General features: G+C 41.8%; 1 protein-coding gene across 1 annotated transcript; it reads left to right on the forward strand.

Annotated features, from left to right (window-relative positions):
- The first annotated feature begins 365 nt into the window (after positions 1–365).
- Positions 366–26,369, forward strand: Enkur (enkurin, TRPC channel interacting protein). The gene is made up of 5 exons (XM_052157242.1): positions 366–442; positions 9,231–9,376; positions 11,656–11,879; positions 17,928–18,074; positions 26,037–26,369. The coding sequence occupies exons 1-5, from the start codon at positions 366–368 to the stop codon at positions 26,208–26,210; spliced, it is 768 nt and encodes a 255-aa protein (XP_052013202.1). The 3' UTR covers positions 26,211–26,369.
- The last annotated feature ends 729 nt before the right edge of the window (positions 26,370–27,098 follow it).

Raw genomic sequence — 27,098 nt, forward strand, 5'->3', positions numbered from 1 at the left:
GGGGGAGGCACTATTTTCTTGTCATCTTTTCCAAAGACGCAGGAACGTCTTTATCCTTACATTTTTCTCAGACAGGAGAAGAGGTTATAAAAAGGGAAGCAGAAAAAGCCAGTTTGCCCTGGACCCGTCTCCTAGCAACTGTTTCCTTAGCAACCACGCGGTCAACAACGCTAAGCAGTCCCAAAAGGAGCAGAATTATTTTCTTCCTGAAAAGGGACTACTACAAAAGGGTCAAAGGGAAATTACACGAAAGAGAGATTTTAGTTCCTTCATAAGAAAGTAAGAAAAGGAAAAAGGCGGAGAGAGGAATAGAGACAGTGGGAAACTGAGCCAAAAGCTACTTGCTAAGGAATTCCTTGGTGGCCATGGACCCATCCTGCACTTCCGAGAGTATTTATAACCTCATACCCAGTGACTTGAAGGAGCCGCCCCAGAATCCTAGGTATGTGGGTAAGCAAAAGCGATGACTTCAGCCCAGAGGAAGATTGCTGACTTCTTTTAAGGACTTACCGGGCTTCATATCATAGGACTTTTAAATTTAATCTTAGGTGGCAACTTCTTAGGAACAGGTGGACAAATCTAAATAGCGTTTCATATTTCACAGGGGAAAAAAGGTGAGCTAGTGTTGTCCGACGTCCATTTTATGATCATAGTCCCCCACTAATATGCAATTATTAATTCTGTATTAATATTAATAAATATTAATAATATTGATTATTAATTATATGTGATGTGTATCGTGTGAAATTCCATGTCGTTGAAAAGAGAATCTGTTTTATCAGTCCGTTTTAGGGAATCTGATGTTTAATTTAGGAACTCAAAGTTGTATTTGACTTCTGCACTCTTTTGCCTCCCGTAATTTGTGTCTAAGTTGAATTCTCATTTATTTCTAGGACTCAGCATTTCAATTGGCTAGACAAAGATGATGGGCTAGAGAGTGTGTCTGGGATGTTTTTAGATCTTGTAGTTTAATGGAGGGGATAGGGTTGGATGGACAGAGATTCTAAAATATATAATGGAAGGAAATTTTTATGTGTTTGTTAGACCTCTGAAAATCTCCAACTCTGAAAAAGGAAACTATAAAATAAATCTCCCAGATATTCAGCCATATAGCTATTTTGTAAACTCTATTGAAATCTGAGAGAAGAGGAAAGTTCCAGACCTCCTAGGAGTTGGTGATTTCTGCTATTTACCTTTGTCTTCTGACATATGAAAATGCCACTTTAAAAGAACGAGCACTCAGGTGCACATGCCTACTGCAATACCCAGGATGCTGGGGGGAGAATCTGAGTTCAAGGCTAGCATGGGCTACAAAGACAGACCCTGTCTCTAAAACCAAATAGTCAAGAAAAAAAAAATCCTCTGAACTAAAAAAAAAAAAAAAAAATCAAGATTTACCGATTATTATTGTGGAGGTGTGCAATCAATTTGCACTTGTTTTCTGATTTGAAAATAAGTGAAGAAGACATCCTGAGGTTCCCTCCAAATGCAATGGCCATTTTTTTATGACTTGGAGTGGTGACAGCAAAGTGTAGCTCCTTCCGTTTTAACCCTAAGTGAATATATAGCTTATATCAGAGCAATCATGATGCTGTACTTCCATTGCTTCTCAGCTGGGCACTGGGGAGGAGTGCAAATGCGGCCACAGGGGTGTAGAGTTTGCAATGCAAGTTACTTGTGTCTGAATCAACTTCTGGTCCAAAATTCCTATATACTGTCGAAGATAAACTTCCTCCTCTCTGTAACACTGAAAGAAACTGCCTTCTATGGAAATCTGAGTTTGGATGTTAAGGTATTCTATTAGTTCAGCATTTTGTTAAGTGGTAAAGAGCTTTAATGAACCTGGGAAGTTTGTTAGTTAGTTAGTTAGTTAGTTAGTTAGTTAGTTTGCTTTAAAGGGGATTCATTTAGCCCCTGTTCTGTGTCTAACCATGCCCCAGTATTCTTGCACATGCTAGAGTGACAGCATAATTTCCTTGGTTTGTTCCTAAGAAATAATTACAAAAAGGACCCAGGATAAGAAGGAATAAATGGGGTGTCCTAAATGACCCTGTTAAGATTTTGACAAGATGCCTCACATGCAAGCTACTGATTTGTTGTTGGTTTAAAGCATGATAAAACATGAAGAATGTGTTTCTTCCCCACACTACTACAAGCTTCCTTCTCTCAGTCTTCTCACTAAGATGCCTAATAACAAGAAAATATTTAAATGTACAAGTCCCCCTTGCACCATTGAATTATAATCTGAGTACCTGGGGAGGTTGCGCACCCCCAGAATCGTCGGCAGAGAGTGATCACTAACTGATCCGAACCATGATGGACCACACCTCACAGTACACAGTCTTCTCATCCAACAGACATAGAAACATTAAAATGTTGATTGACTGCAAAGAAATATATTATTTAAAACGCTAATGGAAGTTTCAAATAAAGGAGTGGAAGAGATATGTAAAATATCAGTTTTCACTTTCTGCCATGTAAATGAAGAGAAGGACATAATATTCAAGCAGAGTTTTGACAGCAAGAGAAATTGCAGCCGACATGCTTCATCCACGTCACTGCCTCTTACCCACACTTCCGTAGATAACGTACGATCAGAAGTGCTGGCACGCCTCGCTGGCATTCTGCATACAAACCCCTGGGGAGAGGAAATGTGCCAACACTGTCAGTTAACATTAGCTGCCAAGGAAATCTGTACATAAGTCAACCTGTTCGGTACATTATTCCATTACAGAACAAGGTTTCCCGTTCTATGCAAACAACCCTGTATAAGATACTGTGATAAGAGAAGTCATTTTAAGATGTTAGGAACTTAGGCCAGTCTGGTAGATTCACCAGAATTCAAACATTTAGGGCACAAGACTGCATTTTTATGTTTACCCAGGACTCTGGAAAAAGTGTTCAATTGATTTAGTTTAAACGTTAACCCAATATACATGTTAACAGATACAGTGGCGACTGATATTCCACAGAGTCATGTCCAACTTATTAGTAGGGCTGGCATTCAGGGTACTGTACTGTCTTTTTCACCATCCTTATCCATTCCCATAGGAACTCTTATCAGATAATTAGCACTGTTTTAGTTGAGGGAAGGACAAGAGCTGAGACTGACAGCAGTCTGACTACAAAGTCCAACGTAGCATCAGCTTGCAAACTGCCCAAATAACAGGAAGAAAGTGGTAGTGTGCCTTGGCTTCAGTAGAGCATTCATTCACCTTTGGTTCCAGATAATTTATTATGTATCCCATACTATTTAGTATCCATGAACTGTTTTCTTCTCATGCAATAAGATATGTTGTGATGAGAATCATAGAAAAGATAGTGACAGAAAAGTGAGACGCCCTTACAAATGACATAGACCATGACTGTGTGCTCAGAAGTCTTGACTCCGCTGCACTCAGATTTGACTTACAGCTACTAGAAGGCAGTCAGCGATGCACAAGGGAAGAAATGTCTGAGCTGCAGAGCCACGGGCAGAAGTTCAGTCGTAGCAGAGCAGAAGTGTGATGCTCTCTATAGGGAGCCTTGAATACCTTCCCACGGTGCTTGGAGAGAGCACACAGTGTGTGATGAGAACCGAGGCCGGGAGCAGTCTCACACGGCACACGCCATCTTTTGTTGCCCTAATATTGCTCCATTGCTAGCATAGCTTCATGAAAGCAGTTTGAATGGGAGTGTTGCTCTCCAATTTAATTGGACATATTTTTCTGGTATCTAGGCCAACATTGTGCATTAAAAATGAAATACAGTAAAAAAAAATTCTGATAGTCATTTTTAAAAAGAAAAAAGAGAAAAGCAAAAGTAACCTTCATGGCGTGTGTTTTTTAGCCTGATGTATCTACACTACCATCATTTTTTTCACTAGCCCCAATGTGTGGCACTAGCCCCAATATCCACCAAGCAGAAATCTAGATGATTATATTGACAGCATCGAAATTTACCGTATTTTTCTCAATAGCTTAAGACCATAATTACACTCAATGACATATACCTGCATTACTAGCTATAAATTAAGTACAGAGCATAACGGTGACAACTAACTACTCTGGGAATGGAATTTCATCTAATTTTGAAAACTTAATTACTCTATATAGTCAATAGGATGAATTGAAAAAAATCTTTTCAGTGTCTGTGAGTGCGGACTTTAACTTATGCATATTTAATTAAATGTAAAATTCTCAAGACATAATTTGGAGGACTTTCTAAGACAGTTCAAGCTCCAGAGGCAATATTAATCTAAAATTGATCAGATTAATGAGTACACACACACACACACACACACACAAACACACACACTGTGACTTCTTAGATCTCTCATTACAAGGAAATTCTGAAGTCATTTCAAATTATCAGCACATTTAAGCAATATGTGTCCTCTTAATACGTTATGAAATGGATTATAATGCTGTGCTCATTGGCAATAAAATAGTTATAGTATGTTAATTGAAGATGACAATTTTAGTTCCAAAATAAGTTATCACTATCCCAATTTAAAATAATTAGAAAACAGATCCAGTTATTTGATAAAATTACATGCCATAGGGCTGGAGAGTTGCCTCAGCAGTTAAGAGCCCTGGCTTCTCTTTTGTTGAATGTCCTGAATTCAATTCCCAGCAACTCAATTTTATGACGAAGCTGCACAATTTCAAAAATGCAATGGAATGTAGCTATTTAAAAGAATAAGCTTTCTGTACACTGACATGAAAAAACATCACATTCTATTATACTTAAGAAATCTGCACATATACATGTACACATATCTATGTAACAAGTAATATAAAAGAGGCCATGAATTTGCAAAAGGGCAAGAGGGGTGTATGGGATGGTTAAGAAGTAGAAAAGGGTGAAATGATGTAACTATAAAACCCCAAAAATGAAAGAAAGAATTAATTATGTATATAAGCTAAGTTAAGCATACGCTAAGAGAATGAAAAGAATAAAAAAGAAAGAAGACCCCACCAATTAGAGTGGCAGCTCATACAGACAAACACATACTGAGTTTATACAGGAAAACTGATTGGAAAAATGAACGGAAGAGGACTGAGTTCATTATTCATTTGTAACTAATTTGGAACAAAAATTGTTACATATCGACTAAAATATCAAAGTTTTGTCTAGCCAATGAGCATGTTTTCAATTCATACACACACAAAAAGTATTGAATCGCAATTTTCCAAACTAAAAAGAAGGAAGCTATAAACACATCCTATTTCACATCAAAGGACGCCACACCTTCTCTGCCAACTTCTGCAGAAGCTTTAAGGCACTGGCTTGACTTGAAGATCACTTCCGAAAGTTGTCTCTGACTCATTCATTTCCATAATGTTCCCAGCTCCTGAGTTCGTTGTTGAGAGAAGGCCCTAAGGCATAGAAACAGTTTATTTTTTACATACACGTCTGTGTATCTGCTTAAGCAGAAAATACAAGCTGCGAGAGGCAGGATGACTGGGTGGAGAATGGGGGTGTGAGCGGAGTGAATTTATACAAGTATGAGATTGTCAAAAATTAAAAACCCAAATTAGGAACAGATCAGGAAGAAAACAGATTATCCCAAATTCCATGTCCCTAAGATAATTATATTTTGATGCATTTTCCTTCCAACAATATTAGTACAAACACTTTGATATATCTATATTTGAGTGGATATTATACATAGAATTTTAATAACATCAGCATCAGGTTCTGAGGATTTTCTAAAGCTATTGAGTGTTCTACAAGAAGAAATCTATTTTTAAATACTTTCTTTATGGAGATCTCTGATATTTTTTTTAGATTTTATTTATTTTTAATTTATGTGAGTACACTGCAACTGTCTTCACACACACTAGCAGAGTGTATGGGATCCCATTACAGATGGTTGTTAGCCACCATGTGATTGCTGGGGATTGAACTCAGGACCTCTGGAAGAGCAGTCAGTGCTCTTAACTGCAGTCATCTCTCCAGCCCTTTTAAATACTTTATATATAAAAAAAAAGATAGCTGAACAAACGTATGCTTCCAAGCAAGGATGGGATTTATTCTTTCATCAGAAACAGTCAGGACACCAGGAAAAAACACATGGAACAAAGGTTTTTCAAACACCGGACAGGAGACAGCACAGAGCAGTCAGTCCTTCCTGAGCAAGGGGAAAGGAGTGAGGACAGTTGCCCTAACAGACACTCTAGGGACAACATCCTGGCCAAAGTCCAGAGAAAGGAAACAAAGCCCTTGATTATCCAAGAATTAAGAAGAGAGTTAGGAGCTGGAAAGACAAAGCAGCTATCATTCACAGAACGGTGCACCAGAGAGGAAAGAAGTGTCCAGAGAGGGGCAGAAAGCTCCCTGAGATCTCCTGGAGCTCCTTGACTGACAGTGCATTTGTGTGATGAAATGTAATACCACAAAATGACTTAAGAAAGAAGAGGGCTGTAAAGTTCCAGAGGGGTGCAGTCTCCTCAGACACAGAACACATTACCTCAAAAGCAGGGCAGAATAGAAGACAAAGCTCAAAAGCTGAAGACTTCACATCTAACCTTAAAATGACCAGTATTTTGGATTATAATAACTGCATTCTAGAATCAAACTAAAGAAATGTTAAAACAATTTTTTAAAAGTAAAAAAGATTTAACGCCATAAAATTCACAATACTTGGTATCCAATTAAAAATGTACAGGCAAAAGTCAGGTATGGTAGTGCATGCCTCTAATCCTCCATACTTGAGAAGCAGAAGCAGGGCAGAGTTGTGAGTTGGAGGTCAGCCTGGTCTACAAAGTGAGTTCCAGGACAGACAGAGCTAAGCAGAGAAACCCTGTCTCAAAATCAAAACAAAACAATAAAAATGAACAGATATGTAAAGAACCAGGAAATACGTTACACCCTAAAGAAAGGTGGCCAATCTCAATAGCTAGGAATGGCACACATGAGAAAATGTTAGTCAATGGCATTTAAAACAGCCATTTTAAATATCACATTCAAAGAGGCAGAAAGATGGAAGACTAAGATATGGAAAGAAATGAAAGGGGGAAAAGATACAAGGCTCTATCTTCTAGATCCAAAGATGACCATGTCTGAAATGAAAACAGCACACTGGGTGGGGTCAGCAATAGGGAAGCCTCTCATGAGGAAAATGGGGAATCTGAAGACACAATAACCAACAGGAATCTGAAGAAACAGTAACAAGCAGGAATCTGAAAACACAGTAACAAGCAGGAATCTGAAGACACAGTAACAAGCAGGAATCTGAAGACACAATAGCAACAACACAAAATGAAACATGGAAAACAAAGACCAGAAAAGAGAACACAGCATTGACAAGCTAAGGACATAAATGAGGAGTGGTGATGCATACCTTTCTTTAATTCTCACAAGTCATTCTCTCTGTCTTTGTCTCTGTGGTCCCAGGGATCAAAAACAGGTCCCTAGGCTTCCTGACAAACTCAACCTGCTGAGTCATCTTTTTAACCCACAAATATAGCCCAAAAACCACATTAAAGTTAAGTGTCAGAAACATACAAGATAAAAGTGATTAGTACTTTGCTAAAATTTCTATGCTGTCTCTGATAAAATCCATCTAAAAATAATGATATCAACTACAAAACAGGTTGATTCAGTGATCTGACTAGCACACTATCCTCTTCCTTACCACTCCATGTGTCCCTCCTAAAGCTATGTGCTAGATAAAAGAGAATGACCTTTCCCTAAGACAGGAAGAACTATTCTTCCATCAAAAGTCGAGGGGGCTAGAGAGATGGCTCAGTGGTTAAGAGCACTGACTGCTCTTCTGAAGGTCCTGAGTTCAAATCTCAGCAACCACATGGTAGCTCACAACCATCCGTAAAGAGATCTGACTCCCCCCTCTTCTGGTGTGTCTGTCTGAAGACAGCTACAGTGTACTCACATATAGTAATAAATAGCAAGTGGGCTGACCAGAGCGAGCAGAGGTCCTGAATTCAAAATTCCGAGCAGCCATGGCTCACAACCATCAGTACAGCTACAGTGTACTCATACACATTAAATAAATAAATAAATCTTTTGAAAAGGGGGGAGAGGCTGGAGAGATGGCTCAGCAGTTAGGAGCACTGACTTCTCTTCCAGAGGTCCTGAGTTCAATTCCCAGCAATCACATGGTGGCTCACAACCATCTGTAATGGGATCCAATACACTCTGCTAGTGTGTCTGAAGACAGCAACAGTGTACTCACATACATTAAATAGATAAATAGTAAATAAATAAATAATTTAAAAAAGAGTCTAGCTGTACTCTGTTCAGGCTCCAACTTCTCTAGTATGCACAGAGGTGTCAGTGTTTATTTTAAAGATTGAAGTCATACAAGTGTATTCTCCCACTACAGTGGAAATAAATTAGAAATCAGTTAAAAATAATTGGGAACTCTGAATCTATAAAAACTGAGCAAACATAAGCAAACTTCTAAATGAAGGCAATATAAACTGTATTTTAAGGTCATATGAAAATGAAAGATAACCCTGTCTTGAAAAAACAAAACAAAACAAAAACAAAACAAAAAAACAAACAAAAGAAAATGAAAGATATCCTAACTTCCCCACCACACCCCTGGGAAGCAGTGTTGCTCTTTATAGCTGTCCACTCACTTTGTAGAGCAGACTGGCCTCGAACTCACAGATCTGCCTGCCTCTGTCTCACAAATGCTGGGATTAAGAGCGTGTGCCCCAAGCCTGGGAAAGATCTTCTTTCATAATATTTGGGTGGCAGCCAAGGTAGTGCTTTGAGGAAAATCTATAATTCTAAACACTGAGAAGTTCCCAAAAGTTTAAAACCAAATATATTTGGTTAAAATTATACCTCAAAAACTTTTTTTTAAAAAAGCAAATCACACCTTAAGAAAGGGGATGAATACTAAAGAACAGTGAGAAAAATGTTGAACTAAAGCAAGAAGTCACCATTGGAGAAAAGGAAGTGTGGGTTCATTAAGAAGATGATTAAACTGTCAGTAAGACTAACTGGCTGGGACCTGAGTGTGGGAGACACACACCTCACTAAGATCAGCAGTGAGGGAGAAGACGGCCAGAGGATGATACAGAGACAAATGAATACCTTTGCCCTGGTCCCTCTTTTAGCCCAGCGTGTTTAAGTGCAGTGGATGCCGTGTCAGATCGTTAATCTTTATGCCTGCTCTCCATTATCAATACAGACAGAATTTTGTGGCTGTTTTCAATCTTTAAGTATTTTGCAGTAGAAATAGAAATGCTACAATTTTTCATTTTTGATTTCAGGTATACGTCACTGTTTAGAGCAAGTATAAAAGATGATATGAAGAAAATCAAAACTGCTATGAAAACCATGGGGCCTGCAAAAGTAGAGGTACCTTCCCCAAAGGATTTTCTGAAGAAACATTCCAAGGAAAAACCACTACCACCTAGTAGGTTAAATCACTTTCCGTTTTAAATATTAGGATTGTTGGCAGGTAATTTAGCTACTATGATAGTACCATCAATGAGTATTAAATATACACAGGCAACAGCCACTTTACCTAATACTGAGTGGGGTTTGGGAGATGTAGGGAAAGTAGAAGTAGAAATAGAAATAGAAAAACTTAGTAGCTGGTGTCAACTTGGTTCCATACAAGCCATAGATGCTTGGTGGACAAGCATCTTGAGTTCCTTCTTGCCCTATCCTAAGAGGCCCCACCTCCAACACTACATGCTTCAGTATCTGTGCCTGACTTGTATCTTTAATACTAAGCATTTGCAAAAAGGGTTAGCACCCCAGGTATAGTGTTTGATTGATGGGCAAAGTTGCCCCTCATTTTGTCTCCTGACTCTCTTTCTAAGAAATTAAAAACTACGGTGTCTATTACCAATTGGACCAATATCTAACTTGAATTAACAACCATTCTAGTAACTTCTATTTATCTAAATAACCTTAAGAGATCTTACTCTCAAATAACGTTCACATTCTAAGGTACTATATCTGTAGATTTAATATGTGAATTCTGGAGGGACAGGAGTCAGCCCCAAGAAGAGGGTAATACAACCCATAGATTTTAATAATAATTATGGGTCTTTTCCGTGTAAATAGAAACACTATAATCTCATTTGTAACCAGTCCCCAGACCTTAGTATAACTGGCTCCATGATAAAAGTTCTGTTCAGGCCGTACAACTCAGCATGTAGACAGTACGGCCTCCCAAAACTAAAACAAAGGCCTGATTCATCAGAGACCACAGTTCTGGGAAAGTCTCTAAATGTCCTCACCATGCTTTTTGGGTTCTGTAGTTCTGCTTCTGGCTAACTGTCCTTGTTAGCTGAAGTATGTCAACATAGCACGTGATTTTTATGATTAAAAGCTCACCCTAAGAAAGGTTTGGGGCTACACGGGGATCTGGAACACGCAGCCAGCTAATAAAGACTTTCCATTGATCAAACCATGTTTAAGCAGTCTTCTCTTGTGAACGGCCCAGAATATCACTACACAAACAGAGTTGCCTAGTGCAGAAGTGAGTAAGCTCAGACCATAGCAACTGTGGTACTATGGAGTAAGACGGGCGAGCAGTTGTTCTAATTTTCAGAAATAAGCTTTAATTGTTTTACATTTTAGAATTGACAAGCCATGTTAATGTGACTACATAAAAATGCAATGCTGGCTGGAATTGTTGAATGGGAAAGACTGTTAGACAAAATAATTCCACCTGCTTTCATGGAGAGTGTGTGGGACAGAGATAGAAGAAAAGAAACCTCATGGTTGCTCCCTTAGAATGGTGGGATAGTCTAGGAAGGGAGGAAGGAAGGGAGGACAGAAGGGAGGACGGGAGGGAGGGAGGGAGGAAGGGAAAGAGGAAGGGAAGGAGTAAGGGAGGGAGGAAGGAAGGAAGGGAGGACTGGAGGAAGGAAGGGAGGACAGGAGGAAGGAAGGGAGGACGGGAGGGAGGGAAGAAGAGAGGGAGGGAAGAAGAGAGGGAGGGAGGAAGGGAGGAAGGAAGAAAAGAAGGAAGGAAGAAGGAAGGAAGGAAGGAAGGAAGGAAGGAAGGAAGGAAGGAAGGAAGGAAGGAAGGAAGGAAGGAAGGAAGGAAGGAATAGGGAATGTTGGTTGTATTGGTGACCTGTTACTTGTTAAACTGTGCATTGAGCACTTAGTAATTATTCATTGTAATAATAATAGTGTCTGTGAAATATCCAGAGATCATTGGGCTGCCAATATAAAGTTTTATTAATTTATTCAAGGGTTTTGTTATAATTTTCTCTTAAAAATAATTCTGGTTAATACTGAAAGGGTGCTGAAAATATGTGTGGTTTTGTATAAGCTTATTTTAAGCTTAAAAGTAAAACTGAATGTGGGTTGCTGCAGCCTTTATAATAGCCATCAAAGCTGTAGTAGCAATCTATTGTTAGGACTCTCTTACTTTTTATGCTGAGGTTCAACATCAAATCAGTTACATTGTGCTTAATTTTGTATTTTGATTAATTATATTTTTTTCCTGTTTAAGTACTTTTATAGAAGTACTATTGACAAATGAAAAGCAGTGCATATTTGATGTAGACAAACCAATAAATTTAGGATATATAGAATTTTTTCACCTTAAGTATTTATATATGTTGTAATGAAACCTCAATATTAGTGATACATATATGGATGTCCCAAATAGTGATGATCAATAACATTTACTTTTGATCATTAACAATGAACTGTTATATTTAACAGAAAAAAAGTTTAATAGGTGCTCTCCCAAGAAGCCTGCAGTGCCCTTGAGGACTGATCATCCAGTCATGGGAATACAGAGTGGAAAAAACTTCATAAACACAAATGCAGCTGACGTCATCATGGGCGTGGCCAAAAAGCCCAAGCCGATTTATGTTGACAAAAGAACTGGAGATAAGCATGATCTTGAAACTTCAGGACTATTCCCCAAGTACATCAACAAAAAGGTAGCCCTTTATTTGTCAGTAAGATATGAGATTCCAAACTCCTACAGAGAGGTCCTAGTCATCTCTATGAGACAGATAGACAGTGTGCTCCCTGGACAGATTGCAAAGTCTGCTCATTCCGGCCGCTCTGTGGTCTGTGTGCAGCTCGCATTTAAAGTTTGATTGCCATTTTCCGCAACTTTAGTTACTAAAGGACTTAATAGCTACAGCAGTCTCTAAAAAGATATCAACTATCAGTATGGTAAAAATGCCACTAGAGGCGGTCACGACTGTGAATCTGGAGGAACAGAGCTTTCAGGACGTCTTGAGATGTAGTCATTCACCTGTGTCAACATGGGGGTGGGATGAGAGCTGATCACACAAAGCTTCAGAGACACCCATCCCACCGATCTCTCCAATATAACCCATGTTGCTGTTTTAGTGAAAACCTAGTTATTTTATTTGAGTTTGGGGAAAGCACTATAAAGGGATTAATGGCTTGGGTCATTGATTTCTACCTGAAAAGGTGTTCCTTGAGGAGGGACAGGATTTTATTTGCTAGACATTGTATTAAAAGTAAATTTGTGTAGCCCAGGCTGGCCTTGAACTCATGATCCTCCTGCCTCTGCGTCCTTCAGCAAATCAATCCCCATCAAAATCCCAACTCAGTTCTTCATAGAGTTAGAAAGAGCAATTCTCAAATTCATCTGGAATAACAAAAGACCCAGGATAGCTAAAACTATCCTCAACAGTAAAAGAACTTCTGGGGGAATCAGTATCCCAGACCTCAAGCAGTACTACAGAACAATAGTGTTAAAAACTGCATGGTATTGATACAGTGACAGGCAGGTAGATCAATGGAATAGAATTGAAGACCCAGAAATGAACCCACACAATTATGGTCACTTGATCTTTGACAAAGGAGCTACAACAATCCAGTGGAAAAAGGATAGTCTTTTCAACAAATGGTGCTGGTTCAACTGGAGGTCAGCATGCAGAAGAATGCAAATTGATCCATTCTTATCTCCTTGTACTAAGCTCAAGTCCAAGTGGATCAAGGACCTCCACATAAAACCAGACAACTGAAACTAATAGAAAAGAAACTGGGGAAGAACCTTGAACACATGGGCACAGGGGAAATTTTCCTGAACAGAACACCAATAGCTTATGCTCTAAGACCAAGAATTGACAAATGGGACCTCATAAAATTACAAAGTTTCTGTAAGGCAAAGGACACTGTCAGAAAGACAAAACAGCAACCAACAAATTGGGAAAAAATCTTTACCAACCCTACATCTGACAGAGGGCTTACATCCAAGACATACAACGAACTCAAGAAGGTAGACTCTACAGAGCCAAATAACCCTATTAAAAAATGGGGTACAGAGGTAAACAAAGAATTTTCACTTGAGGAACATTGAATGGCCTAGAAGCACCTAAGGAAATGCTCAACATCCTTAGTCCTCAGGGAAATGCAAATCAAAACAACCCTGAGATTTCACCTCACACCAATCAGAATGGCTAAGATCAAATAGTCAGGAGACAGCAGTTGCTAGTGAGGATGTGGAAAAAGAGGATCCAGTTGCTGGTGGGGTTGCAAGCTGGTACAACCACTCTGGAAATCAGTCTGGCGGTTCCTCAGAAAACTGGGCATGATACTGCCGAGGACCCCACTATACCACTCCTGGGCATATACCCAGAGGATTTCCCAGCATGTAATAAGGACACATGCTCCACTATGTTCATAGCAGCTCTATTTATAATAGCCAGAAGCTGGAAAAAAACAGATATCCCTCAATAGAGGAATGGATACAGAAAATGTAGTATATTTACACTATGGAATACTACCCAGCTATGGGTAGAAACAATGAATTCATGGAATTCTTAGGCAAGTGGGTAGAACTGGAGAATGTCATCCTGAGTGAGGTAACCCAATCACAAAAGAACACACATGGTATGCACTCACTGATAAGCAGATATTAGCACAGAAGCACGGAATACCCAAGAAACAATTCACATATCAAATGATGCCCAAGAAGAAGGAAGGAGAGGCCCCTGGTCCTGGAAGGCTCAATGCAGCAGTGTAGGGGAATATCAGGACAGGAAAACAGGACAGAGGTAATTGGGGAACAGAGGGAGGGAAGAGGGCTTATGGGACTTTCAGGGAGGGGGGATCCAGGAAAGAGGATATTAATTGAAATGTAAATAAAGAATATATCGAATAAAAAAAACAGAACATACCCAAACTTATGGGACACAATGAAAACAAACAAACAACAACAAAAAAGTAAATTTGTAAAATTAGTAAATTAGTAGTTTATAATTAGTAAAAAGAAGCTTTTTAAATAAAAAAAAGCTTACAAAGAAAGATACACAAATCTTACCCTATTTTATATACTTTATTGAGCATAAAAATTTGTATGAACACATACTAGAATCAGCTGCAAAGTCCTAAATATTAATAACAAATAATAGTTGTGGCCAGATAGAGAAAAGGAATAGGAGGAAGGAATGAAGAAGGAAAGAGAGAGCTCAAGGAATGAAGGGGCAGAGGGAGAGAGGAAAAGGGAGAACAGAAAGAAAAGAGAAGTTAAAACATGAGAGAGAGGAGGGGAGAGGGGAGGAGAGGGGAGGAGAGGGGAGGAGAGGGGAGGAGAGGGGAGGAGAGGGGAGGAGAGGGGAGGAGAGGGGAGGAGAGGGGAGGAGAGGGGAGGAGAGGGGAGGGTGGACTCCAGCAGGTGAGGGTTGAGTCTAGGTAGTCCAGTGATGTACTACATACCACCCATGAGTGTAGAAATGAAATCAGGCTCCAGGCCGCATTCAGAGCTCAGCATCCATTCTCTGGGAACTTTCTCTGGCCCAGCAGGCTAAGATCACCTCCAGGATGAACTCAGCTGTTATCAGGTCAGTCGTTGGCCTCATACTGAGAACATCAGTAAGGCTTCTCAGGATACTTCTTTCATGGTTCTTGTCCCATCACTGGTCCCCGCAATTCACTTCCAACCTGCTCTTCCTCTGTTGTGACAGCAAGGGCTGTACATGCTGCCTCTACTCTGTGCGGTCCCTGTCTATGCTCCCCATGTCAATGTACTTTCTTCTTGAACAGAAAAACAGTGCTGAAGTATCCATCACAGAAACATGAAGTTTGTGGACCCACCTACTACCTGTGTGTGTTTATCAAGCCACAAAAGCAGCACACACTTACTGTCACCCGACAGCACAGGCACGGCACCACCCACAGCGAGCTGCGCCCTCCCACATCAGCCATGAATCAAGAGAATGCCCAAATAGACTTGTTTTGGAAGCCAATTGGATGAAGCCGGTTTCTCAGTTGAGCATCTCTCCTCCCAGATGACCCTAGCTTATGCCAAGTCAACAACAAGAACCAGTATAATAAAGGGAACACAATTTAGGGGGGAAATGAATAGAGCCCTCCACCCACGGTTCTAAATGAATTATTTGTCATTTGTGCCTTGAGACTGTGGAGACAAACTGAAAGGCGAACGAGCATATGAGACGTGTCGCAGGAACGTCAGGCTGGCATTTCAAACTCTGACTCGCTGCTTGCTAACTTTAGGATCTGTGACATGCCGTGGAATCGACCGCAGGGGTCTAGTGAGCATTAAATGACATTACGTGTGCTAAGTACCCGACAATGTCTGGCACCTAATGAAAGAGCCAGAATGGATAGACGTTATAATAGGACAACTAGTGACGAGAGTCATCAGCCTGCAGTCACTCAGCTTGTAGGAACCCGCAAGATCACGAAAGCTTTTGCTCAGTTGCCAGTTGTTTTTTTTTTTTTTCCTAAAATGTATTACGCCGGTCCCTTTCCTGAACATAACATGCAAAACATAGTCTAAAGCTTTTATTTATTTATTTATTTATTTATTTATTTATTTATTTATTTATTTATTATGGAGCAGAGCAGTGTGCATGTGCCACAGCTCACATGCGGAAGTCAGGGGATGACTTTGTGAGAATAATTGTGAGCTGTTTCCATGACTACCAGACCCTCACGGCTGCTTCCTGGGCGATGACTTCCCTGGGTTGTTTATCTTCAGTTGCTTCCCTTTCTTTACCCTTCTTAGCCCTCGTTTACATCAGAGCGTGTGCGCATGCTATAGCGTACTTTTCTTCGTCAGTATTACAGGGGCACCTCGTGGGCACCAATATCCACAAATGCTCGTGGCTTAGTGGATGTGTGCAACATACATAACCTGCTATGGGCTTTATTTAATCTCTCGATTTCTTAACATAACCAATATAGGGCAGATACTATGCACAACACTGGGGTACCATGCTGCTTAGGGAAGAATAACAAGGGAGGGGTCTGTAAATATTCAATACAGATGTAGTTAAATATTTTTTAGGTTTATGTATTTTTATGTGTATTTTGCCTAAGTATTTTAATGAGTGTTCTGCTTGCATGCATCTCTGTTCACCAAGTGTGTGAACAGTGCCTGTGAAGGCCAGGAAAGGTCAGAGTACAGATGGTTGTAAACCACACTGTGAGTGCTGGGAACTGAACCCAGGGCCTCCACTGAGGCTGCCACTGCTCTTTAACTTCTGAGCCATCTTCCTAGCCTCAGATACAGGCGCTTGATGCAATCCTCTTTAGAGGTAGACTGAACACATCTCTCTCCCCAGGACTAAGAATCCTATGAGGAAAGAAACCTTACTTTTCTGCTCACTGTTCTTCTTAGTGTGTTCCCAAATACTGTTTTGAAAGCTGAACACAGAGAAAGTGTGGTCCTCTAGACAGTGACACTACATTTACTAATCTGAAAGAAGTACAGCCAATGGCCTCACTGTCAGTTCCTGGGAGCATCTCAGGAGCCCAGACAGGCAGCTCACCCTTCCAAATCAACCCTAGAGGCCACAGCCAAGCCTCCCTTGAAGTTCTTGGGCCTAGTGCCCACTAAGGGCTTTCTTTTATGGTTTATGAGGTCTTTTTTATTTAACCAGATGTGTGTGTGTGTGTGTGTGTGTGTGTGTGTGAGAGAGAGAGAGAGAGAGAGAGAGAGAGAGAGAGAGAGAGAGAGAGAGAGAAAGAGAGAGGACACCTCGGAGATACTCAAGAGATTTCAAGTAAAAGCTAAATTATACAGGAAAGAAAAACCAACTCTTTTTCTTAAAGATTTTCTTTTATTTTTTTAGCTGCGTATATGCATGTGTGTCCATGTGTATGTTAATGCACGTACCTTCAAGAAGAGGACATCAGGTCCTTTGGAACTGGAGATACTGGTGGTTCTGAGTTACCTGAGTGGGTGCTAGGAACTGAACTCAGGTCTTCTGCAAAGGCAGCAAGGGTTCCTAACCACTGAGCCTTCTGCACAGCCCCAGAAAAGCCAGCTCCTAAAAGTGAAAGTTTCTGTGTATGGTGATGTTAGTCTCAGCACTTAGGAATCTGAGGCAAGTGGATCTCTATAAATTTGTGGTCAGTCTGGTCTACATAGAGAGTTCAAGGCCAGCCTGGGCTACTCTGTCTAAAAAAAAAGTATAGAGCTTAAGAATAGACACTGGTGATAGAAGAGAGAGAACACAATGCTACAAGATCTCTCTTCTTTGTGTGTGTGCGCGCACATGTGTGTGTTATATGTGTGTGTGCATGTGCAAGTGTATACACATATACGATGGTCAGAGGACAACTTGTAGAAGTCAGTTCCATGCTTCCATCATGTGAGTTCAGGAGATTGAATTCAGATTGTTAGACTTGGTGGCAAGTACCTTTTACTCAGTGAGCCAACTTTCTGGTCCAGCCTCTTATTTTGAGAAACCAGGATGAGCTAGTTCTAACTTTTGGAAGTGGTGTGTGTGCACGCTCATGTGCCTGTGTGTGTGTGTGTGTGTGTGTGTGTGTGTGTGTGTGTGATGTGCATCCATGCGCATGCGAGTGTATAATCGCTGAATCTTGCCATTTGCCTAGTTTTGTTTGTTGGGTCATTCCTTTTCCTTCAATATTTAAGACAAGAAACTTGCTTGCTCTCCAGTCCTCCGTTGCTGTGTTCACACACAGTAGACTGCTCGCAGGGAACTGACTGGCTTTTGCTCTGGAAATGCTCGCAGGATTACGGCATCACTCCGGAGTACATATGCAAGCGGAATGAAGACGTGAAGAGAGCACAAGAAGAGTACGACAATTACATCCAGGAGAACCTTAAGAAAGCAGCCATGAAGAGACTCTCTGACGAAGAAAGGGAGGCGGTTCTGCAGGTGAGCCTCTGGGCTTCAGGCCTCTCTAACACTCCATCCCCCACCAGCCCCGCTGCTGAAGCCAGGGCTTCCAGCCTCAAAGCAGTCGCTTTGGGCTCTAGCAAAAGTGCTGAGTAGAGCTTACTCTTTGAAAAGAGAAAGGAAGAAAAAAAAAGCAACCCATAATACAGAGATTCATAAATTATTTTGTTTCTAATTTGGTGAGTTTAGGTCATAAGGAAGCCCACTTTCTCCTGTAACAAACTGGTATTTTAAAAGAGTGAGAAAATAGTTACTTCTGTTCACTAAATTTATTTTTGAAAGTACTCATAAAGGAGCTATTTTTCACTAGATGGAGCTCTAGAATAATTGAAGCTGGCCCGAAGCTATGTTTCTTTTCACTCCAATAATTCAACTACCCGGATTATTAAATGAATGGGTATTAGGTTTCACATGTTTCCTCTATTTTGAATAAATGGGCCATATGACACATTGTCGTTGTAGTTTAATGGAAGAGGTCTATCTGAAGTGTGAGGCATCAAGAGAGGAGCAGGGTGTGACCTGTCATTTGCACAGAGCTGTTACCAAGCACCTGCTTTGTCCTCTTCTGCCACCACATTGACCCTCAAAAGAAGTGGCACAATGATTTTTTTTTACATTATTTCAAATGCTCTCTAAAAGACAATATCCAATTACTTCATAAAACAAGAGCATTTGTTTGGGGAAATAGCTCAGTAGTAAAGAGCTTGTCTGATGAACATGGTCCATAAAACATGGGATGTGGTAGTACATGTTTGTGCTTAGGGCCCCTATGTCAACATGGAAGGCACTGATTGACAGGAAAGTCCCTGGAAGCTCATGAGCCAGTTAGTCTGGCATATATAGGAGAACCAATCTCAAACAAGGTAGGCGAGGACCAATACCTGAGGTTGTCCTCTGACCCCCCCCCCAGTCATCATAGCACCCCCATACTCTTAATTATAAATGCAGCTCACATGCACACAAAGACTCTCATGCATACACACACACACACACACACAGTAAAACCCAAAACTTTCTATTATTAACTGTTGAAAATGGGCCATATGCAATTATGATTCTTAACATTTAATAGATGTTATCATAAGCACCAATAAAGATTTATTAAATGTCCATTCTCTACACAATATTAGCCTGAGCTATGAAGATATCACAAATGGTATAAGATTCAAGTTTTGCTACAGAGAGTGCTGTAATTGGATTGTTGAGGCATGCTCTGCATAATGTACCAGATAGACAGGAATGAGTGTGTGAGTGTGTGTGTGTGTGGGGGGGGGGGGGGCTTGTGGGTGTGTGTATCTCAAGCTTAAGAAAAATCCAAGGTAGTTGTCAGCACCAAAAGATATAGCTCTTAAGTGGAACTGCAGAATGAGAAGCACCCAGACACTAGGGGGAACTATGGAGCCGGGGCTTCTCTGGATGGAATGTTGAAAATGTATAGGGGAAGGGGGTAGTTATGGCAGGCAGGAAATGGGGAATTATAGATCATTTGGGGTAGGGCAAGGCTCATAACCCATTATTTTTCAGTTATTACTTGGCTTTAGGAAACACACCCCTCTGCAAAGGCCAGTTCATCATGCCTGAAGGACAGACTGCATGAGGCTAGAAAATAGGAACAGGAAGGCCTTTCTCAGAGTGCAAAGGCTCCTCCCTCCTGTGCCTTTTGGCCATAGTGGAAAAACATTCTTTGCCTTCCTCTTCTAGTCACCCCAGGACCTCCCTTGGATTCTTCACTGGCAGCATGGTAAATCCTTTTTGGACTGCCTCACTCAACCAGCCAGTGCATAGCTACCTGGTTATAAGGCTAACTGTGGCCCTACCAGCCAGCCTTGCTTCCTGCTCAATTCAGAACTGCAGAGTTCTATGTCCGGTGGTTGTACATATCCCCTGAGCTCCTTCTTTATAGAGTAACAGTCCCTTTGCACATGGAAGGGGCCATCCAAGCTAATGATTCCAAACACCTCATTTTACAGATGAGGAGATTAAGTACAAATATAATAAGCAGTTCATTTGTGCATTTATCCCTTCTTTAATTTGTGGACATCTATGTGTTTATGGTCAAGAGTCTAAAACAAAAAAACACAGCCCTTACTCTAGTGAACTGGTTCACTTGCCTTTGGCCACATATCATCAAGTCGGTGAGTCAGGACTAAAGTCACATCTAACAAACCCCAGGCTGGTGTTTTTCCCACCACAGGCAAGATGGGTAAAAGGGAAGTTGTATGAGTCTGGACTCCAGTAGGGGAAGCAGAAGACAGACTCAGCTGGGGTTCTGAAGGGAGGTTTGAAGGAGCAGTAAACAGAAATGAAGTCCATGAGGCCTCCAAGACCAGGGACCGGGAAGCTCAGCACCATCTATAGACATAAGGACTGCTGCGCAGCGGGAACTAAGTGTGTTAGTGTCCGTTAGTGTCCGTCAGTGTCCGTCACTATTCTCAGTACCTACTGAGCTGGAAAGACCTCACACTGCAGGACACCTGAAAGTGTGTTCAAGAGTGCATGGCAAGGGCTCGGGGCTCAATCACTCTTCCCTCCCTCCAGAGCTCCTTTAAACTCAGAGGACAGAGGACAAAAAGCAGGAAGTCCACTCTAGCTATGTCTGTCACAAGGCAGGGCAGGAAGGTAAAGAGTGTGTGGGAGCCCAGGGCCGAAGAACAGGAAATGGAAGGCAATTTTTATGGATCATAGTTCGCTATTTGAAATTTTACATCATAAACAACATTGTTTGAGTACAGAAACAGGAGAAAGAAAAATGAAAAAAATTAAAAGGACAGATCTCTATTGCTCCAATGGATAAAAGACCATTTTGTAAGATAAAGTAACCAATAACAAAAAAAGGCTGGGAAACAGCCAAGGGGCCGAGTCAGCATGATACCGAAGTATGTCATTTCCATCCTTAGCTGTCCACTTTGAGCCAGACAGTGTTGTACATTCTAGACGATAAGAGGAAGCTACCCTTCAAAAAGAAATCCACAGGGGCAAAGATGTGTTTCTGGGACCGCAAGTAATATGAAAATATTCCCCAACTCGCTTGAAACCCCTTTGATATTTGAAAGTGTATAAATGTATACATTTTCTCGCTGCGGTAGGCGCCCCTGTGGCGCCCTGTGGAGACACATTCAGGTTTCATAATGAAGGAGCAGGGGAAGCAGGGTCCCTTTGAGGACTTCTCTTCAGGACACGGGTCGTGTGCTATTAACAGCCTCTCTGGCCCGACGCCCTCTGGAGAGAGTGAAAGTTCAGTGGTTACAGCTTCCACCTTTCCGCACCCCCAAGCTGTGCTTCAGTCCGACTCACAAGCAGGCCAAGTCGCCTGTCCCACTTCTCCAGCCAGCGTGTCTTATTTAGCATATCCTGTCTTCTCATTGCTTTATCCAAATACGGAAGTAAATCACTGAAACTTCTCTGTTCCCCCACAGGCTTCTGCTTGCTTACTGTGATGTCATCATTATATAAAATAAGAAACTTCCAATGCTTTTTTTTTTTTTTTTTTTTTTGCTTAGCAAAACACTGATAAAAACTTAAAAACTACTGGAAATCATTGCAACAGTTCTCACAAATGCACTTAATGTGCTTTGATCATATCCAACCCTCGTGGCCTTCGAATGTCTCTCCGCCTCTCGCTGCTCTCTTCTCCTTTTTATTTCCTCCTGTTTGTCACCAGTGTTTAGAGTTGACATGCAGAGTGGTAGGAATCGCGATGCGGGCTTCATGCTATGTGGCTTTCTACTCTGCTCTACTTTGTCCCCTCCCCCACTGGCCTCTCCACACTCCCCGACCCGCTCTGGCAGGTGCCTTTCTGCACAACTGGGCCCCCCTTCTGCTCTCTTGTCACATCGGCCCATTATCCTCTCCTTTTACTGCCTTGCTTAAGATCTGTCCCCTCCCCAAGACTCCTCCTTTCTTCTATGATACAGACACATGTACACACACACATATACTAACACATGAACACACATGCAACATACACCCACATACACATATGTATACGTTTATGTCTATGTTCTCTTTATCAGGGAAATGTGATCTTTGTTTTTAGAAGCCTCCTTGTGTCACTTAATATAGTTATTTTTGAATGCTGACCATTCTTGCCAATCTCACGATCTTGTTTCTTTAAGAACAAGATCTACACTGTGCACACACAGCCATCTTCCTTATCCATTGGTCTGCTGATAGATGCTTGGGCTTGTTCCCTTTCTTAGCTATTGTGAGTAGTGCAGCAATAGGCATGGAAATGCAAGGATCTCTGGAGCATGACGGGTATGAGTTCTGCTGGTTCCAAACCAGAAGTGATATAGATATAGCTGGGTCACGTGATATTTCTACTTTAAAAGAAACCCCTATAGCAATTTCTATAGTGTCTGTACCAGCTCACAGTCCTACCAGCAGCTTATAAGGATTTCTTTCCCCACATCCTCACCAGTATTTGCTGTCATTCATGTTTCTCAAGGCAGCCATTCTGCCAGGAGTGAGGTGGGGGACCTCAAGCAGTTTTAATTTGAATTTCATTGATGGCTGAGGATATCGAACATTTTCTCAGCTATCTAATAGCCAGCTTCTGGATTTCTTCTTTGGAGAACTATTTGTTCTGTTTCTTAGCCAATGGACCCGGTTGGATGCTTTGTGCTCGTTTTGTTCAGTATTTTGAAAGCTGTCTTCAGTTTGCCAATTATTTCCTTTTCTCTGAAGAAGTCTTTCATACATTTTGATTTTATCTTACATGTATCGGTGTTTTGCCTGCATGTATGCGTGCATTCCACATACATGCCTGGTACCTGTGGCGGCCAGAGGGTGTTGGATACCCTACAAGTGAGTTGCAGATAGTTATGAGCTGCTGTATGGGAAATGGGAAACAGGCCATGGTCCTTTGGAAGAGCAGCCAGTGCTCTTAACATCTGAGCCCTCTCTGTAGACCCCGAGAAACACTTTACTTTCATTTAATCCCGACTCAAATCTTTGGACTCATTTCCAGGGCTGTTGCAGTTCTGTTGACCATGCTGATGATATTGGTATTTTCCACACATCTTTTACCCAGTCATTTCAAAGCTTTGGGTCTTACCCTAAGATCCCTTCTATCCATTTTGTACTGATCTGAGTAGTTTCATTCCACACTCAGAAATTCCATTTTCTCAGTGTGTTTTTTGACACCTTTGTCAAGAATTAGGTGGTTATATCTCTGTGGGTTTATTTCTGGGTCTTCTATCCTATTCCATCAATCTACATATCAGCTTTTAAGCCAGTACCATGCTGTTTTTGTTACTGTGGCTCTGTCTGAAAGTAGGCATTGAGAGTCCTCCAGTGTTGCTCTTTCGATCAGGATTGCTTTGGCTATTCAAGGCCCTTGGAGATTGGAAACGGACACTTATGTATGTTCAGAGGTGGAGGCGGGGTCAGCTGAGCTGGCAGACCCCCATCCTTTCCCAGCTTTACACCACTGGGAGTCAACCCTGAGAGACCAGATGCTCACCAGGTCTGCCTTCACGTTGGTGGCTTTACTCTTCTTAGGAATCTCTGTTTGCCACAGGTAGCTTTTCAGCCTGCAGGCTGGGCAATTGTCTCATCCTTCAAATGATCCTGTATTGCATCCCTGGTGGTGGCTAATTGCCAGCTGGAGATGTCTCCGAAATGAGAAGATCTTTCCCAGAGGTCTTGGGCATTTGAGAAGGAACTACAGCACTGAGATCTGGTCAAAGAGAAACTATCTTCATACTTGCAAGAACTCTTGAGTACCAACTGCCCTATTAGAAGCAGCTCTTAGGTCTACAGACCATGCCTGGAAAGAACATCAGGTTTCTGGGGCTGTGCGGCAGTGTAGGTCAGTAACTGTGGTCCAGAGGTTGATCACTAAGAACTTTCTGACAACAAGGTTATTCTCTGGTGATGAGATCTGTTTCTGGCCCCCAGGGTCAGATTATCCTTCCCCATGCACTTCCCTGCCCAGCTTCCTGTGGTTTACAGCCCAGGCTTGTCAGCATCCAGCTCTGTTCTTCACTCCTCCCTCCAGAGACTTCCCACACCCCAGCGCTGTCGCAGGCCAACCCGAAGCTCCTAGGCCTGTTCTCACGCTTCAAGGAAGCTTGGTTTTTAATAGGATCTTGCTCAAGATGTTGCCTGTTAGTTGCCCTGAGTCACCCAGAATGACACTGTGGGGTTTCTCACTGTCTCACCGAAATCCACAGCTGGAAGGGCAGCCTGGGAATGCTGCTCTGGGCTTGTACCGATGGTGGGGCGGCCTGTCGCCTGTGTGGCTCGGCTTTTAGAGATGGCATCTGTTCCTTCTCCGCCCGCATGGTCCAGCTTGGCGTCCTCCTTACACGCGGCATCTCTCGGCATCCTTTCGCTTCTTTGTTGGCTTCCAAAGCTCGCTCTTTTTCTCTTAAAATGCACTTTACTTTTTTTCTTTGTGTCTGGAAGTGTGCACATGTGCATGCGTGCGTGCGTGCGTGCGTGCGTGGGTGCGTGCGTGCGTTCATGTGAATGCACGTGCACTCATAAGTGGGGGTTGGGGGTCAATGTGGAGGTGACTTCTGTCACTCTCTACCGTATTTTTTGAGAACGGGTCTCGCACTGAACCTGGAGTATACCAATTCAACCAGGCTGGCAGATCTGAAGGCTCCTGCTGTATATTCTTGTCCCCACCCTCATGCCCAGGAGTGGAGTTAGTCACAGACAAGTGTGTAAATAAAATGATCTCTGATCTCACCGTGAAAGAAAAACGCTGCTTAGCAAAACTTCACTGAATGAATCCAATTAGGAGTTTAAGCCCATGTTGTCAGCGGAGCCCCCGGTACACTCTAATGAGAAGTGTAACCAGGCAAAGATGGAAATGGCATTTATAGCTCCTAAGAGATCCTTAATTTTGAATTTGTTGATTTCAGAGACCATAAAACATTAACTATGTTATTAAATTAGCATGTGTTCTACATTTAATGACATTCCAACCATGTCTAGAATACATTAACAGGGAGCATGGACCCGTTGACTCCTTGGAAGATGATTTAGTCTTTGTAATATATTGAAAAGATATACAAAAAGGTCATTGTAAAATCAGATTTTAGTATTTTTTTACAATAGCATTTTACCAAATAAAATATGAATATGCCAGTCAAAATTCAGGCTTCCGATGTGACCTCCATGTTGAAGAATAAGGATAAAACAGAAAATTCTGAGCAGGGAGGTGGTGAAGGTGGGGTGGGGTTTGTTGTATAAAGAATTTACCATGGGGAGCTGAGCTTGATCCCCAGAACCCGTGTAAGAATGCCAAGCATAGTGATATGTGCTGTGATCTTAGCAGCAGTTTGGAAGAAACAGGTAGATCCTGGCAGTCAGGGAGGGGACAGCATTGGGAGGGACTGCTGGACAACTAACCTAAGTTCCTGAGTTCCAGGCCTGCAAAGAGGTGGGGTGGTGGTCCTGAAGATGACATGTGAGATTGTCTTCTAGCTTCCATGGACTTGTGCACACACATGCCCAGGCGCATTCACAAGTGTGTGTGGGGGGTGGGGGTGGGTGTGTGTGTGTGTGTGTATGCTTTAGAAAGAGAAAAATTTTCTAATAAATGTATGAAAAATATTTCTAAAACCAACATTTACTTGGGACTATCAATTTTCAGATCGTTGATGTTTACCAAAGCATTTGCTATAAGGTTGGCTCCACAATGCTCATAACTCTGCACTTACATATGAGACACTAAAAATCGAGTTACAGCCACACTGCTGGAAGCAAGCAAATGCTCCCAGCTGGGACAGAGCAGAGGACAGAGGGCAGGGCTCCGCCTCTGTGTGTGTTTTCTGTTACTGTGGCCAAGTCCAGGATGGACACGTTATCATCCCCAACGTTCCGACAACAACCGCCTGCACCTTCTCAGTCTTCGTTACAGGCAGTTTTGTTACTGGTTCCCTTTGCAGTCCACCCGTTATGTCAAGGTCTCTTTACCATTTGCAGGGCCTAAAGAAGAACTGGGAAGAGGTGCACAAAGAGTTCCAGTCCCTCTCGGTCTTCATCGACTCCATACCGAAGAAGATCCGCAAGCAGAAGCTGGAGAAGGAGATGAAGCAGCTGGAGCACGACATCAGCATCATCGAGAAGCACAAGATCATCTACATCGCTAACAAGTGAGCGGCTGGCGCAGTCCAGAAACCCCCGCACGGACCCCAGGCTCAGCCCGCCTTCCCAAAGAAGACTCAGAAGACAATAAAGCTTTCACCGAAAACGTAGGCAGTGTTGAAAGAATAGTTGAATTATTTGCTTGTTCTAGAGAAAAATTTCTCCTCCATTGTCAGAGTTCTACTTATAAACAAACCATTAAAGTCAGAAGCCGCACCCTGGGTCTGTCTTCCATCCTGTCAATCATCCCATCACTGTGGATGTGTTTCACACGAACATTAATTTTGGACCTTGAAAAGTAAAAACATTCAGCAATTCAGGGTTGCGGGGGTGGGGGTTGCTTTGTTTTGAGGGGTTTTTTTGTTTTGTTTTTTTCTTCCCTGGGTGACAGTAAGAATAGGGTGCAGAAAACCACGCCTTTCAGAGACTGGGGCACCTGACTGAGGCATTTCCTTTATGTTGCTTCCAAACTCCAGAGATTTGAAGCATGTGCTCTCAGGGGTCCGTGTTATTTGTAATTATTTGTAACTCAAGATCTTTTCAGTATCCGCAATACTATACATGATAAAAATGTTGATTTAAAGGAAGAAATTTTAAGACCATTTGTGAAAGGCTCCAGGGAGAATTCAAGAAAGACTTCCTTGAAGGCCTGAATGTAGCTTAGTAGCAGGACCCAAAAGATCACTGGGGATGAGGAAGAAGGGGTGAGGGAGGCAGGGACGACTTCCAACACACCACTCAAAGGAAGCAGAAATGAACAAGAATGAGACAAAAAACACAATCCCAATATCCTGACTGTGATCCTCTGATCTATTCCACGATTCACTAAGCTGGGATCTGTTTCCAACTAGGTACGGTGTATATATCAATTTTATGAATCCCAAAGTTACCTTTTGTAAG

Source organism: Apodemus sylvaticus, chromosome 14 (genome assembly GCF_947179515.1).
Source record: "Apodemus sylvaticus chromosome 14, mApoSyl1.1, whole genome shotgun sequence".
Lineage (NCBI taxonomy): Eukaryota > Metazoa > Chordata > Mammalia > Rodentia > Muridae > Apodemus > Apodemus sylvaticus.